General features: G+C 47.0%; 6 protein-coding genes across 6 annotated transcripts; 3 read left to right on the top strand and 3 right to left on the bottom strand.

Moving 5' to 3' along the window:
* Positions 1 to 594: 594 nt before the first annotated feature.
* Positions 595 to 2323, top strand: F4813DRAFT_184176 (uncharacterized protein). Its single transcript, XM_049239350.1, has one exon. The coding sequence runs from the start codon at positions 983 to 985 to the stop codon at positions 1589 to 1591; it is 609 nt and encodes a 202-aa protein (XP_049097168.1). The 5' UTR covers positions 595 to 982; the 3' UTR covers positions 1592 to 2323.
* A 103-nt stretch (positions 2324 to 2426) lies between these two features.
* On the top strand, positions 2427 to 4006 carry F4813DRAFT_184145 (cyclin-like protein). The gene is made up of 2 exons (XM_049239348.1): positions 2427 to 2458; positions 2604 to 4006. Exon 2 carries the CDS (start codon positions 2741 to 2743, stop codon positions 3857 to 3859), a length of 1119 nt encoding a protein of 372 aa, XP_049097167.1. The 5' UTR covers positions 2427 to 2458; positions 2604 to 2740; the 3' UTR covers positions 3860 to 4006.
* Positions 4007 to 4716: 710 nt separating this feature from the next.
* Positions 4717 to 6637, top strand: F4813DRAFT_184147 (uncharacterized protein). Its single transcript, XM_049239349.1, has 3 exons — positions 4717 to 4736; positions 4804 to 6302; positions 6355 to 6637. The coding sequence occupies exon 2, from the start codon at positions 5120 to 5122 to the stop codon at positions 6149 to 6151; it is 1032 nt and encodes a 343-aa protein (XP_049097166.1). The 5' UTR covers positions 4717 to 4736; positions 4804 to 5119; the 3' UTR covers positions 6152 to 6302; positions 6355 to 6637.
* A 16-nt stretch (positions 6638 to 6653) lies between these two features.
* On the bottom strand, positions 6654 to 9972 carry F4813DRAFT_398551 (Piwi-domain-containing protein; the record flags this gene model as incomplete). The annotated part of the gene is made up of 4 exons (XM_049248062.1): positions 6654 to 8241; positions 8300 to 8547; positions 8605 to 9641; positions 9734 to 9972. 4 exons carry the CDS (start codon positions 9970 to 9972, stop codon positions 6742 to 6744), a joined length of 3024 nt encoding a protein of 1007 aa, XP_049097165.1. The 3' UTR covers positions 6654 to 6741.
* A 1027-nt stretch (positions 9973 to 10999) lies between these two features.
* Positions 11000 to 12380, bottom strand: F4813DRAFT_368041 (uncharacterized protein). Its single transcript, XM_049244257.1, has 2 exons — positions 12201 to 12380; positions 11000 to 12024 (listed from the first exon to the last, which is right to left on the bottom strand). The coding sequence occupies exons 1-2, from the start codon at positions 12345 to 12347 to the stop codon at positions 11140 to 11142; spliced, it is 1032 nt and encodes a 343-aa protein (XP_049097164.1). The 5' UTR covers positions 12348 to 12380; the 3' UTR covers positions 11000 to 11139.
* A 101-nt stretch (positions 12381 to 12481) lies between these two features.
* F4813DRAFT_368039 (putative O-methylsterigmatocystin oxidoreductase) lies at positions 12482 to 14771 on the bottom strand. Its single transcript, XM_049244256.1, has 2 exons — positions 14093 to 14771; positions 12482 to 14024 (listed from the first exon to the last, which is right to left on the bottom strand). The coding sequence occupies exons 1-2, from the start codon at positions 14423 to 14425 to the stop codon at positions 12684 to 12686; spliced, it is 1674 nt and encodes a 557-aa protein (XP_049097163.1). The 5' UTR covers positions 14426 to 14771; the 3' UTR covers positions 12482 to 12683.
* Between the last annotated feature and the right edge of the window lie 214 nt (positions 14772 to 14985).

Raw genomic sequence — 14985 nt, 5'->3', positions numbered from 1 at the left:
GTATCATTCGCCGAATCAAGCCTCAAATGACTGTAATTTATATTGCCTTATGTAGGCAGCCGGCCGAATAACCAACAGCAAGATCCCAGGATCCCAGGATAATGGTTGTCGGCCTAGGTAACCTAACAGCCTGACAAGTAAAGACATCACAAAACTACAATGCCTCGATATGGTGACCTGCGCCGCGCGAGTGGCAGTATCTTCCATGAAGGACACCTTATGTAGGCTACGAATTAGCCCAATTGAAATTGCCTCGCCCTGTCATCGTCGCCGTTAATATTCGGATATACCTATCTGATCGTTTGGCCTTATTATACGTCTTTATTTATTTGATAAGCCTAGCCGAAGGACCCTGAAAAGACAATGTATTCCTTAAGGGACGAATACGTTAGCCCAATCCGCAGAATTGCTCAGCCTCGACTGCCTGCGACTGAAATGCGACCGATACTACCCAAAGGCTCTCAGTAGCTAGGCCGGCGCTAAGTATCACCAGAATAGGTTCACGATCGGCGCATTCCGCATTCCCTACGAATATCTACTTGCTTAGAGGAGCCAGCTGCTCATCCCACCTACGTTAGGTACTTACATCAAACGCGTTTTGCAACCAAGTTACTTCCGGTCTTAAGGCATACAATTGTCACCGAAGGCAACGTTCGAGGCAACGTTTGCATTGCCTCACGCCCCCAGTTCGTACTACAGGGATCCCGAGATACCCCATCGTCCCGTACGGGTGGGCGGCGCACAGCATGCAGCGTGTAACCGTATGTAGATGTCAATTATTACTTGATTCGCCCAATTATAGAACCTGTCTAGGTTCCCGTCCCTCCAATTCGGCTCTTCTCGTATTCCAGAGGGACACTGTAGTTAGTAGAAAAGAATGCCTCCCCGTCATTCCCACACCTCACCGCTCGCAATTCAATTTTTATTTCCTTGCCACAAACCCATGATAGTCATCTCGAACCGCTTTCCTGGTTAAACCAACATGGCACCACCGTTGCATCAGCGCGAGGGGAATGATGCATTCGATGCGCACACAGTAGCTACACCAGAAGCTGGAGACACCGGCAACTCAATGGCGCCTTGGTTAATAGCTGTGATCGTCATCGGAGTACTCGTTGTAGCATCGCTGATCGTAATTCTGACATTACACCTAACAAGAAAACGGCAGCGAATCCCTCAAGAGGACCAGGCAGACCCTCTGGGCAAAGAATTTAAAAAACGGAAGATGAGGTCGACAGACAGGCAAGCAGTAGAGGAGATTGAGCGGGCTACGATGATCCGGAAGTCCCTAGCAAGCCGAACCTCGTCGCGGAACTCTCAGGTGTGGGGGTCTTCGGAATATCAATTCCAAGAGCTGGACCAGGAAGACCGAGAGCCTGTGGCCCCGAGAGAACCAAAGGAACAGACAGAACAGGGAGAAAACTGGAAGGAATTCGAGGCAGGTCAGATACCGATTCCCGGTGTTCAAGACACGCAGATGGGAATCCACCCGGCTCTTCTACCGCAACCTCAATTAGCCGTTCGACCTCCGCCTCGAACACCATCTCCGAGCCGGGGACCGCAACCACCTCGATTAATCATCCCTTCATAACGAGAAAACGAGTTTACTAGGTTATATATTTCCTGCGCCGCTTTGACGAATTTTTTTGCATACGGATATGGGAAGGTTTAACGGCGCATAGTAAAGAATACCCTCGGGGCCATCGCACAGGCGTTTTAGGGGCGAGCATTGATGGCACTGTCAATATCTGGGGTAGCTATTTATAAGTTTTAATTTGTTTATTGAACCACGGTTATCTGTCACGAGGGGGTGTTATTGGTGTTGGTTTGAAAATAGCCATGCTTCTAGCCTGTCTACGTTTATTCCCGTCATGGTATCAAGCACTTCTCTCTATCACAGTACAGTTATGTCAAATTTACGGCGAGGATCGCAGGCGATTCTGCCGTTGTCTTCAAAGCTGTTTACCTTTTAGAAATGTGATTAGTTTCTAGCATTTTGCGTATTTGATATTCTAATATGGCATTTCTGCAAGAGAGTGATGAGGCTTGGAATATGGTGAATGGCGTGGAATAACCCTTAGGTACCTCCTAACCTAGTTTCTCAGACGCCACTTTTTGGTGCTTGGTCATTTTTCTATTGATAAAACATCCATGTTGAATATATTTGTCCAAGGTTTTATAAAAATTCACTAAAGATGGAATTCCTCACAACTAGACTAAGGTTAGGTACATAGGTACCAGTCATGAAACTTTGGATACCTATGTATAATAAGTTTATTGAATACGTCCAATAGCATCAGAAATAGAGTTTAGTTACTACAAAGGTCTGCAAACCATCAAAGAGATCGTACTTTGTGGTTTCGTATAATTCGGGTATAAAAGGAAACAATCTTCCTTCGGATTTTCTTACATTTATTCGAGGTACAAGTGCTGCTTACGCCTGCTTGCAGAACTCGAGGTACGTATTGCCGCTTTCATACCCGCACTAAGTGATTACGTAAGATACGTCCTGAGGTACCTATGTACATACATAATGTAGTGATATGTATGGTGACCCACTATTTATGTAACCCACGCTGACATAACTGGGGAATATTCTACAGGCATCTGCATTTGCATCGCGTCTTCTTTCTCTCACCTTCACCTTTGTGTCGGAGGTCGCTTTAATTTTTTTTTAACCTCAAACCTCAACAACAATAACGACGCCACATCCGAATCAATCCATCGCCATCCTGTCATAATGGCGACCGCGGTGCCCCGCCTGGAGCCCAACTTTTCCGCTCCCGTACAATCCCTCCCCAACCAGAGCCAGACCGTAAATCCGAGTCAGAACCAGAATGAAAGCGATGGAGGATACAAGCAGAACTTGAATCAGCGACTTCTATGTCCCGATTGCAATGAAGATCCTCCTAATCTTGTCGAAGAGTTCTCCTCTGGAGACATGGTTTGCGGCTCCTGCGGTTTAGTCCTTGGTGATCGCATCATTGACACACGATCCGAGTGGCGAACCTTTGCCAACGACGATCAAGGCAACGATGACCCTTCTCGTGTCGGTGACGCTGCGAACCCTCTCTTGAACGGCTCGCAGCTCGAGACCAACATCGGCTTCGGCGAAGGAATGCGCGCGCGAGAGCTGCATCGCGCCCAGAGCCGAATCACCAACGACAAAGCCACAAAGACGCTCTTAACCGCCTACCGCGATATCACGCAGTTTTGCGATGCCATTCACATTCCAAAAACCATCCAGGATTCTGCGAAACATATATTTAAGATGACCGAAGACAAGAAGTTATTCAAGGGGAAACCCCAGGAGGCAGTCGTGGCCGGCTGCATCTTCATAGCATGTCGACAGGCCAAGGCGCCTCGGACATTCCGTGAGATTTACTCTCTTACTAGAGTTTCGAAGAAGGAGATCGGCAGGACGTTCAAGGTACTCGAGAAGATGTTGCAGAATAGTCGTGATGAAAACGTCACCGGCTCGTTCCTTATGGTCGAGAACTACGAGGCTACCGGTACGACCGGCGCGGCCGAGCTCTGTGCTCGATATTGCAACAATCTCCAGTTCAAGAATCCCCATCTTATGGAAAAGATATCCAAGGTTTTGGCCGAGAAGAGTTCTTCCCTCAAAGATCTGGCTGGACGATCTCCTCTGTCGATCGCTGCCGCATCTATCTATATGGCATCTCATCTTATGGGCGATGCGAAAACATCTAGAGATATTGCCGCCGTGGCTGGTGTCAGCGATGGGACCATTAGGACGGCCTATCGCCATATGTATCCGTCTCGCAAGGAATTGATCGAGCAGGATTGGCTCCACCCGAAAGGTGCTGGACGTATAGAAAACCTTCCTTCGAATTAGGGACGTGGAAGGCCTCTTGAACCTCGTGAGCAAATTAAATTTGCTATTGCCGACTGGATGGTTGTGGAAAACTAGAGGGATTGAGTTCGCTCGAAGGACGTGAGAACCTTTTGCCACTTGGCAGGTCTGGTTTATGGGATTCGCAGATCTGTTCAGCACGCGCTGTCTTTGTTGTCTTAACCGACCAATGTTGGTCGGTATATACCGGATTTCTCAATTTTTGAGTCGGGTAATATTCCGTACGCGGAAGAGGGAAACATACTCGCCGTTTGGGTGATCTCCATAGGCCGGTACTAGTTTCTTTGACTTTCCTTGCACGCCGGTTTGCTCTTGAGATACAGAGCTCGTGCGTTTATATTTCTGCAAGCAGGTGTGAAGCCGGCTTGTAGTCTTTTCGATGGTTGGCCGACGAGAGTTGCAATGCAAAATTGATTATGGTCGGCGATGATTTTATGGCGACGAGGCATGACGACGAGGCATGGCGTGGATGGCGTGAATGGTAGCAGAAGGTAAATTGACATTATGGATAGTGCTAGGTTGGTCTTTTACGATTCTTAGATTTAGGGATCGTAGATACAATCGAGAGCATTCCGTAGTACTAGTTACTGGATTCTAGCTCGTGCTACGTCCAAAGAGAAGTCTAACAAGTTTTCAGCTTGATTTATACGGAATGTGGTACGTAAGGTGAGACCTACATATTTCCCAGCGATGAGATACCCAATTTCCTTTTCTACTATTTCAGGCTCAAGATCTAATAACTTATATCATCACTTCACGGACCGGATATCTTAAAAGCAAAAAAACAAAGAAATTTAATACTTGAATAAAAACATTGTTATATAGGTACCTACCTACACATGCTTGCCCCTATCCCTAGGTACGCAATATACATGGGAATATATCAAAAGTCCTGAGGTGCCTTTCTATGTAACTGACTGTCTTAGGTAGGTACTTATACATAGGTGAGGTACTTGACATATATTTATAGGTGAGTGTTGATTCGTAAGGGTGCGTGTAGCGTGGAACTAGTAGAAGCTACTCGGTTGACAATAGCCCGGCATATGGAGAAAGCACGACATCCACATCGATAAATAATAGGTTCTCCCCGGGACGCACCCCGCATATCCCGTCCCCGCCGTTACACGGCATATTAAATGTGCGGTCGTTGAGACTTTCCATAAACTTGGTTTTCTTTATTACACACCTACGTACCTAGCTACTTAATTTTATTTATTTATCTGCTTTCTCTTTTCTCTCTGTATGCTACAAACGTTGACTACTAGACTTGTCATTCCTACTCGTCTATACTCTTCCCAGCTTAGAAGATACGTCGCCCCGTCCAACAGCACCATGAAGCTCCTTTACCCCACATCTCTCAAGCTCGACATCAAGAGTCTCGAGGGCTTCTCTACCTCCTTACATCCTTACGATGTTAAAGCCCCGATTCCGGACGACCTTGCCGACGCCGAGATCCTCGTTACCTGGACCAACAGCGCCGAGAACCTGTCCGACGCCGCACGTCGTCTGAAGAACCTGCGCTGGATCCAGTCTCTCGCCGCGGGACCTAATGATGTTCTAGCTGCCGGATTTCCCTCGAACGTTCTCGTGACGACGGGCTCTGGCTTGCACGACCGCACCGTCGCTGAACATACCCTGGGTCTACTCCTCACAGCCGCCCGCCGCTTCGACCAGATGCGCGAGTACCAGCTACAACGCGCGTGGCCGCAACACCTAGGCGGTCCGCAGCCCGACCGTCCAAAGGACCGCTTTACCACCCTGCGCGACGCAAACATCCTCATCTGGGGCTACGGCAACATCGCCAAGACGCTTGCCCCGCACCTGACGGCATGGGGCGCAACGGTGCGCGGTCTAGCGAGGTCGGCGGGCGTAAGAAACGGCGTCGAGGTGTACGCGGAGGACAAGCTGCCGGAACTACTGCCGCAGACCGACGCGCTGGTGATGATCCTGCCCGGCTCGGATAGCACGCGGGACGTCCTGAACAAGGAGCGATTAGCGCTCCTGCCGGCGCACGCGTGGGTGGTCAACGTCGGCCGGGGAACGAGCATAGACGAAGACGCGCTGGCAGACGCGCTGGAGCAAGGCAAGATCGGCGGCGCGGCGCTGGACGTATTTAAGAAGGAGCCGTTGCCGAAGGATTCGAGGCTGTGGGGCGCGCCGAACTTGCTGGTTAGCCCGCACGCGGCGGGCGGGAGGCCGCAGGACGCGGAGCAGCTTATTGCGTATAACCTTCGGAGGTTTTTGGCGGGGCAGGAGTTGAGGAATTTGGTGTAACAATTGCAGAGTAAGTTGTAAAGGGGGGGGCGAAAATAGGGGCTGCACATGGCGAGAGAGATTTCCCTTAATCTTAAACTCTTCGGGTACTTGACTACCTAGGTGGTGGTAAATAGGGGCTCGTAGCAGCAGATTATACATACATACATAGGTAGGTAGGCAACTATTATCTACCCGGGCTTTTATTAACAATAGAAAATTAGCTTGTACGATAAACACACAAGGAATACGTTATGTCACGCCTGGTTGGAAGGGGTATCCCCTAACAATAGGAGAATCTTATAATATGTTAGATGCCCCTTTACTCGGCCTACCCCTATTCCACGGACTCCTAAGCTGTCTGAGATTTAAATAAAAACCTTGGATCATCTTCAAGTACCCATGATAATATCTTTTCTCTATTGACAATGTCTACCCCTTTTGATATTATTAACTTTGTACAATATGCAGCACGATAATTCAAAGCCATTTATGAGGCTCTTTCACGTACATCCTTTTCTTTCTGCCGTGTCCCTATTCTGACCAGAATTCAACCCTAAAATCATAGATACCCAAGGGGTGAACCCCTAGGAAGGGACCCCATCAATTTCTTAGATGTAAAACATACTATCCTTCATCCTCGGATGGAGAAGAAGACCTTCACTCCCAAGAGGTCGTTGTCCATCCGATGCCGAGCCAGCAACTTGAGCTTGGGAAGCTGCAGAGCTCGTGGTACCAGCAGCAACGTAGCAACGAGCACGGTTGCAGGCGATATCCGCGTAGTAAGCCGGCGTGCATATGCTAACGGGACCAGTCGACCGCCCAAATATGTAGCATAGGGAATGAGTAAAAATCTCCAGCGCGTTGGCCGCATTTCCTTCTTTAAACTTATCCCCGAATATCTCGTCGTGGACGACAAAGTAGTGGGCCGGACGGGCGGTGCCTCTGATTGCTTTATGTGACTGTAGGAAGAAATCCCAGTTGAGGGCCTCTGTAATGCCGCGATCGACGACTGTTCCCGGACTCGGGTTATCCCTGTTCTTTCCGGCGTAAAATCGAGTGTGGTGTCGTTTGCCGACAACGACGATGGTAATCCTTGGCATGTCTACTTGACTGTATAGCTTCTTGCATGCATCTTTCAACTTTGGGAGTTCCTCGTTGACGACAAGCTTATACTGGCCTTCGGAGACTCCATCGCGGTAGACAATGATGTTCTTGGGGTAGGATCTGTGTCTTGAGCACCAGAGGTTGAGCCGAGTTTCAAGCATCTCTCTCAGGTGCGTTACCATCTCGATACGCGGCTTCTCCTGGTGCCGCAAGACAGCAGGCCACTGCCCGAGGTTCTTGTCAATGCTGGCCACCATTCCTGCGATGCTAGGTTGGCCCGGGACTGGAGAATGGGTAACGTCAATGCCTACGATCATTGTTTCCCCTAAGTTGAGTTTAGAATCCAGTTTTCCTAAGTTGACAGTTTGGTTATTGTTTTTGAACTTCAAATTGAGCTTCAGAGCCAGGTTTCCGACAAGGTTCCCAGAAATCCTTTTAGGGGTGTCTATAGGGGCATTTCTAGAAGAATTACCAGAAGAACTACCGGAAGGTTTAGGAGAGAAGTAACTAGGACGGGGTTTAGGAATAAGAGTATCTCTAAAAATGCAGAGAGTTGGGATCCCATATTCTATGTCGCCAAGTCTCTTCACGTAATTGTAAGTAAACGATTCTTTCGTCGGTAAGACCACGAGTAAAAAGTCGACTTTCTCGGCCACACGTCCAAATACATTCCGGAGCTCGCTCTCGAGGGCTTTGGCCTCATGATATAATATGGTTTCAACGTTTGAAGGATGTGGTTTTCCGATGGACACGCCATTTTTCTTCAACATATCGTGAAGCTCCTGGAGGCTATCGTTGAGACGTGCTGTATCATCTTTTCTGGGTTGTATAATCACACATGTCCAGCGCTTTTCAACCGGTTTAGACGCAAGCTGTATGTTTTCCAAGTTCCAGTTACTACTCTTTATCGCACGTCCATAGTTATATTGAATTTCAGGCTCAGATAACCTGCGGCCTTTGACGGTGATCAACTTGGGTTTGCTAACTGAAATACCAAAATTTTCCTAGAGATCATGAGAACCAGTCAACCATTTTATTATTTATCACCCTTGTGTTACTTACCAGTCTCTTACTGTTACGAGCGTCTCCGTTTGACATTCCAATTGCCCTCAAGCCGTTGTTTTCAATATCGTTTGCATTTTCCGAAGGGCCGTGGATAGGTATGCGAGAAACCATATCTTTGTCGTATCGAACTACCTTGGCTCTCTCCCAAGCCAGCACTTCACATACATCCGGTAGAAGATACGTCGGGTGCGTACGTGACCCGACATTGATTAGCGGTAGATCGCTATTCGTTGTTACTTTGTTTTCTAGTAAAGTTAGAATGGACATTAAACATTATCATGCTCCGTGTAAATTATACTGACCTTTTTGGAAGAACTTGGAGACGGTGATATAACCATCATTAAACCAGAATTCAACTTCCTTGGCTTTAGCCCCGTAGGAAGGTACCCGCGGCTGCTTTTTATCTCTCTCGTCTTTTTCTGGCGAGCCGTCTTCTTTCGACGCAAGGTCAAAGATGGTTCTTACTCGGCGGATGTGGTTACCTGTTTTGTCTTTCAGATAATTATGTTCGATTCTGACCCCTTTAAGGGATGCCGCTAATTTCTGAAGAGCCGCAGGGCTATCACCCCATTTCTTAATAAAGTTGGACATTATATGGGCCAAGCCATTCTTCTGGTGAAAAATGCCATAGGTGACATTTATATTGACGAGGATTCGCGAAGTGGCCGGCCGAATGCTGGAGTAGTACCCCTTGACTGCAGCACAGCCAAACTGTAAACCCTTGCATATGCGGGAAGTATCATCTAATGGAAATGATCTGCTCGAACCGATCGTGGCATGGCCTTTCGAGCCTTGGGGGTAGTGGTTTAAAAAGATATTAAGTGCCTTGACAATGTTTTCTCTTTCGCAAGGTTTGTTAGGATCTTTTAAATGCTCGAGTAAATGATCGATGAGTAGGATATCCGTATATTTTATCTGTACGATATAATTCATTGTACTTTTACTCTCTCGAACGTTGTGCTCATCGCAGTAGGATACCGTGAACGATTCTTCTGGGAGATTTGTATGGGAGATGAGTGTCGTAGCAAAATCGGTAACTACACTGTATGGCTCAAACTTCTTGCTATCTAAAAGTAACTTAACGACGCGCGCAAGCTTTTTCCCAGTAGGCTTTCTTTCCTGGTCCGGAAATACTATATCGTACTGAAATAGTTTTCCGCGTGTATCTACATCGAGTTCGAAGTAGTTAGCCCAAAGGGTGATCTCGTTTCGTCCTGTTCCATATCTCGGTCTCCGGGGGGTAATATTCCAATCATCGGCTTGGATTTTGACAGAGTTTAGGATTTTATCCTCGGTCTTGGTGATTTCTTCGGGGGGCTCGGGCGGATTTTCTACTGGTCTATGATACTATACGTAAGAAACGATACTATATTACCTAGGTAGGTAGGTAGTAATAGGAATTGAGCTAGCGTATAGCTAACACTGACTTACCTGTTGACCTCGCGATGTTGGCTGGATCTAGAACCTCGGCCTTGAGACTGATCTATTCTTTGGCCCCGATTCTGGCTTTGGCTTTGGCTTTGGTTCCGACCTCGGTTCCAGCTTGGATTTGGATTTTGGGGCTGATTCTGTCCTTGATTCTGATCACAACTACGACCACGGCCGTAGCCACGACCCTGGCTTTGGCCACGATATGACTGTCTGCCGCGTCCCTGATTCTGATGAGACATAGTCGAGGTGATATAGTACTATTTCTGACGTGAATTACAGCAAAGGAAAAGGGATGCTGCAGTAGAACCGTTTTCTTTGGTATGCGGCACGCTCTAGAAATTCCGTAAACTATTGATAAAGGTAATGCAATGTCAACAGAGAATTCGGTGGGGTTACGAAAGGTTCCTCGCAGATGATTCATTTAGAGCCAAGAATGAATAATACATGGCGGAAGGTTTCCTTCTACGGCCTTACTATTATATACGATGCTCTTGAGTCAGCTATCGATTTTGGCTCATAATTTTGCTACTACAAACTACAAGCATTCTTGGCTACTCACTACTTACGTGCTAGACAGTAACCGTGTTTGGCTATGTGCTTGTCCGGACGCAACGGCTTTGCTGGTTTTGCTATCAATGGAACTTGCTGAATGTTTCGATTGCACGTAGCATAGTAATAATTAATATAAACTAAAACCAATACCACACAAATAAGCTTTTTTTTTATTAAAAAAGTACCTCTTAATTTATCACATAAGTCTCATTTTGTGAATTTGTCTTGTTCGTTGTCATAAAAGGGTTTCGCACTTAGTAGCTTGACAAACCCCTTAAACCCACAGTTATAGAGTACAATCATCAATCAGAGGGCAGTGGAACTGGAATCACTATCTTGAGAGTACGCCCAATATTACAAGAAACACATATTAGGTTATGTGTATTAGGTTATCATGGTGGCAAGCTCAATGTATCTAACCTACATAAATTAATACAGATCAGGTCTCTGACTCACTGAGACGTCTCGGACAAAGAGCCCCTATCCACATCAGCAGTTCAGGTTTAGGCCCCCCCTGGTATTTTCACGACCCCTTATACTTTAATGTATCTATGTTCTCAGCCATTACTCGTATCCTTAAGGAGACCATCAACGAAACATGGTATAGAGAAGGACGGCTGTAATGGGGCGAGGTGGATATGACGGAAGAAATAATTTGCCAGTAATAGACCAGCAACTAAAGGGGCAGAGTATAATTGAGAGAAACCGAGGAAAATCGGTGTAAATATTGGACGTCATCTAAGATATATATTTTACTAATATGAACATCAAAATATATGATGATTAACCCTTTGGAATCATAAAAATCATTAACGGTAGATAAGATACGTATAGTAACGCCCCTATTAATAACTTTATCCTGGATACCGCTCATTAGGATCTGCATCTTTCGTATATAATCTCCATACAGCTAACCGGCCGTTAGTTCGAGCTGCGGCGAAGACTTTGCTACTTTCTGACATTCCACACGATACCACCTTGCCCTTCTTACTGGCGCCCTTCTCAGTCGAGAATAGCGGCCAGAGCATGCTATCACTCCCTCTCAGATGACCCTCGGGCGTTAGAGAAACGCTGAACTCGGTGCTGGGCGCAACGCAAGTTAGCGCGCATTTTGGATATTCTTTAGCATATAGCGTGTTGTCGGGTCCCTCGTGTTTATAACCCCACGACATCAGCATCCAGGAGTCCTGACCCGAGGTCGTTCGCTTTTTTAGGGTAGCCATCACGAAATTCTGTTCACCTAAGCCAATACTCGTCGGAATCCATCCTTGCCCTAGGTCTATACCGACCTCTCTATTCTGCGAGACCTTGTGGAAATCGTTGTCTAGCCCCCAAACGAAGAATCGACCTTCGGAATCGACTGTTGCAGCATATTTATTGTCCTGAGAGAGTGCAACCTTTTCAAACGGGGTTTGGATTTCAACATTGGACGTGAGAATTTTAACTCTCTGAAAGCTATGTGCATCCCATATTTCCACGACAGTCCCCGTCGTGAGCGCGAATACTTTGCTATCCCTTGAAACTTTGACGTCGTTCGCTACTGGAAGGACATACTCTGCTAGTTTTAATTTTGTGTCGTTTTTTGGAATATTATAATATTCAGCGGGATGGGCGAGACCAAAAGCTATTATGATTCCTTCATTCGCGTCTAGTGCAGCAGCCCTAATAGGATGCTTTGAGTTAGGGTTATCCTGACTGAATTCGAGCTTTCGAGGCAAAGAAGTAGCAGTAAGATCCCACTACAGTAATAGGTAATAGTATAGAGTTAGCGTGTACTTATATGTCTCGACAACATGTAAACACGATAGAACTGTAAATCTATAGATAGAGCATTACTTATGAACTATGTCACCCACTTTCCATACGTGGATTCAAATCCATAAAGACCGGCCAAGGATTTGTGGGGAGAACTTACCAAGATACCACCCTGATCTTCATGTAAAGTAAAAAGGAACTTATCATCCGAAGAGAAGGCAAAAATATTTGCCGGCTTCTTTACACCTAGTTCGGTTGGGAGAGATAGGTTCCAGAGAAGAGTTGGTGCGAAATGAGGATACCCCATTCTGTAAAAGTGAGGTAGGTAATAAGAAAGAATTTTCGTTCGTGATCTTCTTATTAAGCTATCCAGAATCCAAGCTGGCGCCAGTAAGAACCCCCATGTCAGATTAAGAGGTACCTAGGAGGTACATATTATAGCTATAGATGATATTATGGCTATAGTGCGGGGGCTGTCTTCACCCCTGCTTACACGACAAGAACACTTAAAACAATGAAATAGAAAATAAAATGACTACATGAATATCTTCAAATTATCATTTGCTAGGTAGGTACATTATGCCAGTTATTAAACTTAACGTCAATCAACCCAACAACAACCCAACAACCCATCATTACGCTATTAATATGACACAACGCTATCAACATCAACGTTGTTACCCCTGAGCACATATCCTTCCTTCATAGCCTGGCGCCACTGGTCCTGGACAAGCTCCGATCTATATTCGGCACGGGGCACGAACCGAGCCTTGAAGGGCTTCGGACCGCGGAAACTCGTGTTCTCCCAGGCGTCGTCGCTTAGGTCCATTTTAGCCTCAACGCCGTCGACTACGGGCGGGCGGATTTCGAACGTCCATAGGATATTTGCCAGCGCGATGTTTAGGGAATTCTCGGCGAGCCGGGATCCCGGGCAGATGCGTCGTCCTACGCCGAAGGTGAAGTGGTCTCGTTTGTACGGGTCGCTTTGGTTAGCGTAGTCAGCGCTGTATTTGGGATGGCCGAGGTAACGCTCGGGGCGGAACGTGAACGGGTCTTCGTAGCGAGACGGATCGTAGTGGATGGTGCTCGTGTTGGCCAGTAGTATGGTGCCTTTAGGAATAACATAATCCTTGTAAGTAACGTCGGCATCAGCGTAATGCTTGATTCCCCAGAAAGGCGTGGGATGCATGCGCAGAACCTCCTTAACACAGGCGCGGATGTAAGGAAGGTCTTTTACGTCATCGAAGACGGGGGTGCGGTCAGGTCCTACGACGCGCATAAGCTCATCGTGGGCGGTTTTTTGGACGTCGGGGCTTGCTGCGAGGTGCAATAATAAGCTCAACAGCGTAACTGATGTTGTTGTCGATCCAGCCTCTACGTTACCGCCGGCAACCCAAGCCGCATCTTCGTCTGTGAGCCCCTGTTTCCGCCACGAGTCGTCGTTTTCCATCATCTCGCGTGCGTGACACACCGGTGCTTTTCCGGCAGCAACCTGCTCTTGTAATCTTCGCCAGAGTATCATCTTGGCATCAAGTAGCGGCTTTGCGTAGCCCTCGGCACGCTTTCTCCCCGGTTGTAGCCACGTAGGAAGTTGCGCCAAGATGGGCAGCTCATCGACGATGAACACACCCGCATGCGTTATCTTGCCAAGGATGCGGGCACTCTCCAAGGCATGATGTACGTCCTCATCATCCCACGTCTTTACGCGTAATCCGTAGGTACTAGTAAGCATGATACTGAAGGCGAAGCGGCGTACGTGCATGAGGAAGTCGCTCTGATCCGTGGCCAAGTCGAAGAGTAGCTGCTTGGCCTCATATTCCTGAGATGGGATAAATGTGGCAGTCATTGTACTTGAGAGAAGTTGGTGCGAGATGGTGCGAAAAGCTCGCCACTTGCTTCCGTACGGCAAGGTAAACATCCGCATCCCACCGGCGACTACATCATGTCCAATAGGAGCAGGCATTTTAGACGAAGTACTTGAGGACTAAGGAGATAAGCGTTAGTTTTTTCAGTATATAGTCATATCGTTCTATCTTCTTTCGTATTTATTACCTGTCTAATCAGAATTTCGTGGATCGCTTCTGGGCTGTTGATGATCACCCAATTGTACCAGCCCACCTTCAACTTGAAAACATCGCCATACTTGGCGGACCATTCCCGAAAGCGGATATGCGCCTTTGGAGGTAAGCTGGTACCGATTCCAATTAACGGGTTTCCTCTAGGCCCAGGCATTTTTTCTAGACGTCTATCCCGGCGAAGCCATGCCACTAAACATGCCACGGCGACAAGACCTGCCAAGAAAAGAAGCTTATGGGTGTGATATAAGGCGAGGACGTTGGTCATGGTGGCAGCTGGGTCCCTTGGATATACAACTGTCGAACTCATCTTGTCGCATAAATTATCTAACTTAGTGGCTCATGTAAGTCGATCTTTTATGAAGTTGGAATTCTAATGGATATGAATGGATATTAAGTACGAATGAAGGATGGAAACCAATTACGGATTACTCGAAGGCTATTTACATCGAGTCGATATGCTAAAGAACGCCGGTAAGTCGGAACTCACAGCTGCCTTCATCATGTGTCCTATGTCAAGCTGTACTTTATGACGCTTGCCTCGCGAGAATTAATATCTCCTAAGGTGCGAATAGAACAATTTCCTGCATTATTTCCAAAGGACTAGTCCTTGTTGAATTCTGATTGGATATATTCTATGCTCGGAGCTTAGGAGATAAGCTTTGTTCGAGGACTGGAAAATAATTCAAAGGCTGACCAAGTCGTGCCTCGTCTCGCTTTCTCATTGGTTCCATGTAAGTCTTGTGCAAATTACCTAACTCCGTCTCGGCGCCCGAGGCGGGAAGCGAAAACGGGTAAACATACTCCGCACATCCAGCTTCACCTCGGCGTGGCTTAATGCCAAGGTTGAACGTATGACTGATAATAAAG

This window comes from Daldinia decipiens, assembly GCF_022478715.1.
Source record: "Daldinia decipiens strain CBS 113046 unplaced genomic scaffold F4813scaffold_31, whole genome shotgun sequence".
NCBI classification, from domain to species: domain Eukaryota; kingdom Fungi; phylum Ascomycota; class Sordariomycetes; order Xylariales; family Hypoxylaceae; genus Daldinia; species Daldinia decipiens.
The sequence above is the reverse complement of the archived record's forward strand: the minus strand, read 5'-3'. Positions and strand labels throughout refer to the sequence as shown.

What these genes read in the sequence shown, in the direction of transcription:
- F4813DRAFT_184176 (XM_049239350.1), top strand. Translation starts at nt 983, where the DNA reads ATGGCACCACCGTTGCATCAGCGCGAGGGGAATGATGCATTCGATGCG.
- F4813DRAFT_184145 (XM_049239348.1), top strand. Translation starts at nt 2,741, where the DNA reads ATGGCGACCGCGGTGCCCCGCCTGGAGCCCAACTTTTCCGCTCCCGTA.
- F4813DRAFT_184147 (XM_049239349.1), top strand. Translation starts at nt 5,120, where the DNA reads ATGCTACAAACGTTGACTACTAGACTTGTCATTCCTACTCGTCTATAC.
- F4813DRAFT_368041 (XM_049244257.1), bottom strand. Translation starts at nt 12,347, where the DNA reads ATGGGGTATCCTCATTTCGCACCAACTCTTCTCTGGAACCTATCTCTC. An exon ending in AAGATCAGGGTGGTATCTTG is followed by an intron (nt 12,025 to 12,200) that starts GTAAGTTCTCCC and finishes CTATTACTGTAG; the next exon opens with TGGGATCTTACTGCTACTTC.
- F4813DRAFT_368039 (XM_049244256.1), bottom strand. Translation starts at nt 14,425, where the DNA reads ATGAGTTCGACAGTTGTATATCCAAGGGACCCAGCTGCCACCATGACC. An exon ending in ACGAAATTCTGATTAGACAG is followed by an intron (nt 14,025 to 14,092) that starts GTAATAAATACG and finishes TTATCTCCTTAG; the next exon opens with TCCTCAAGTACTTCGTCTAA.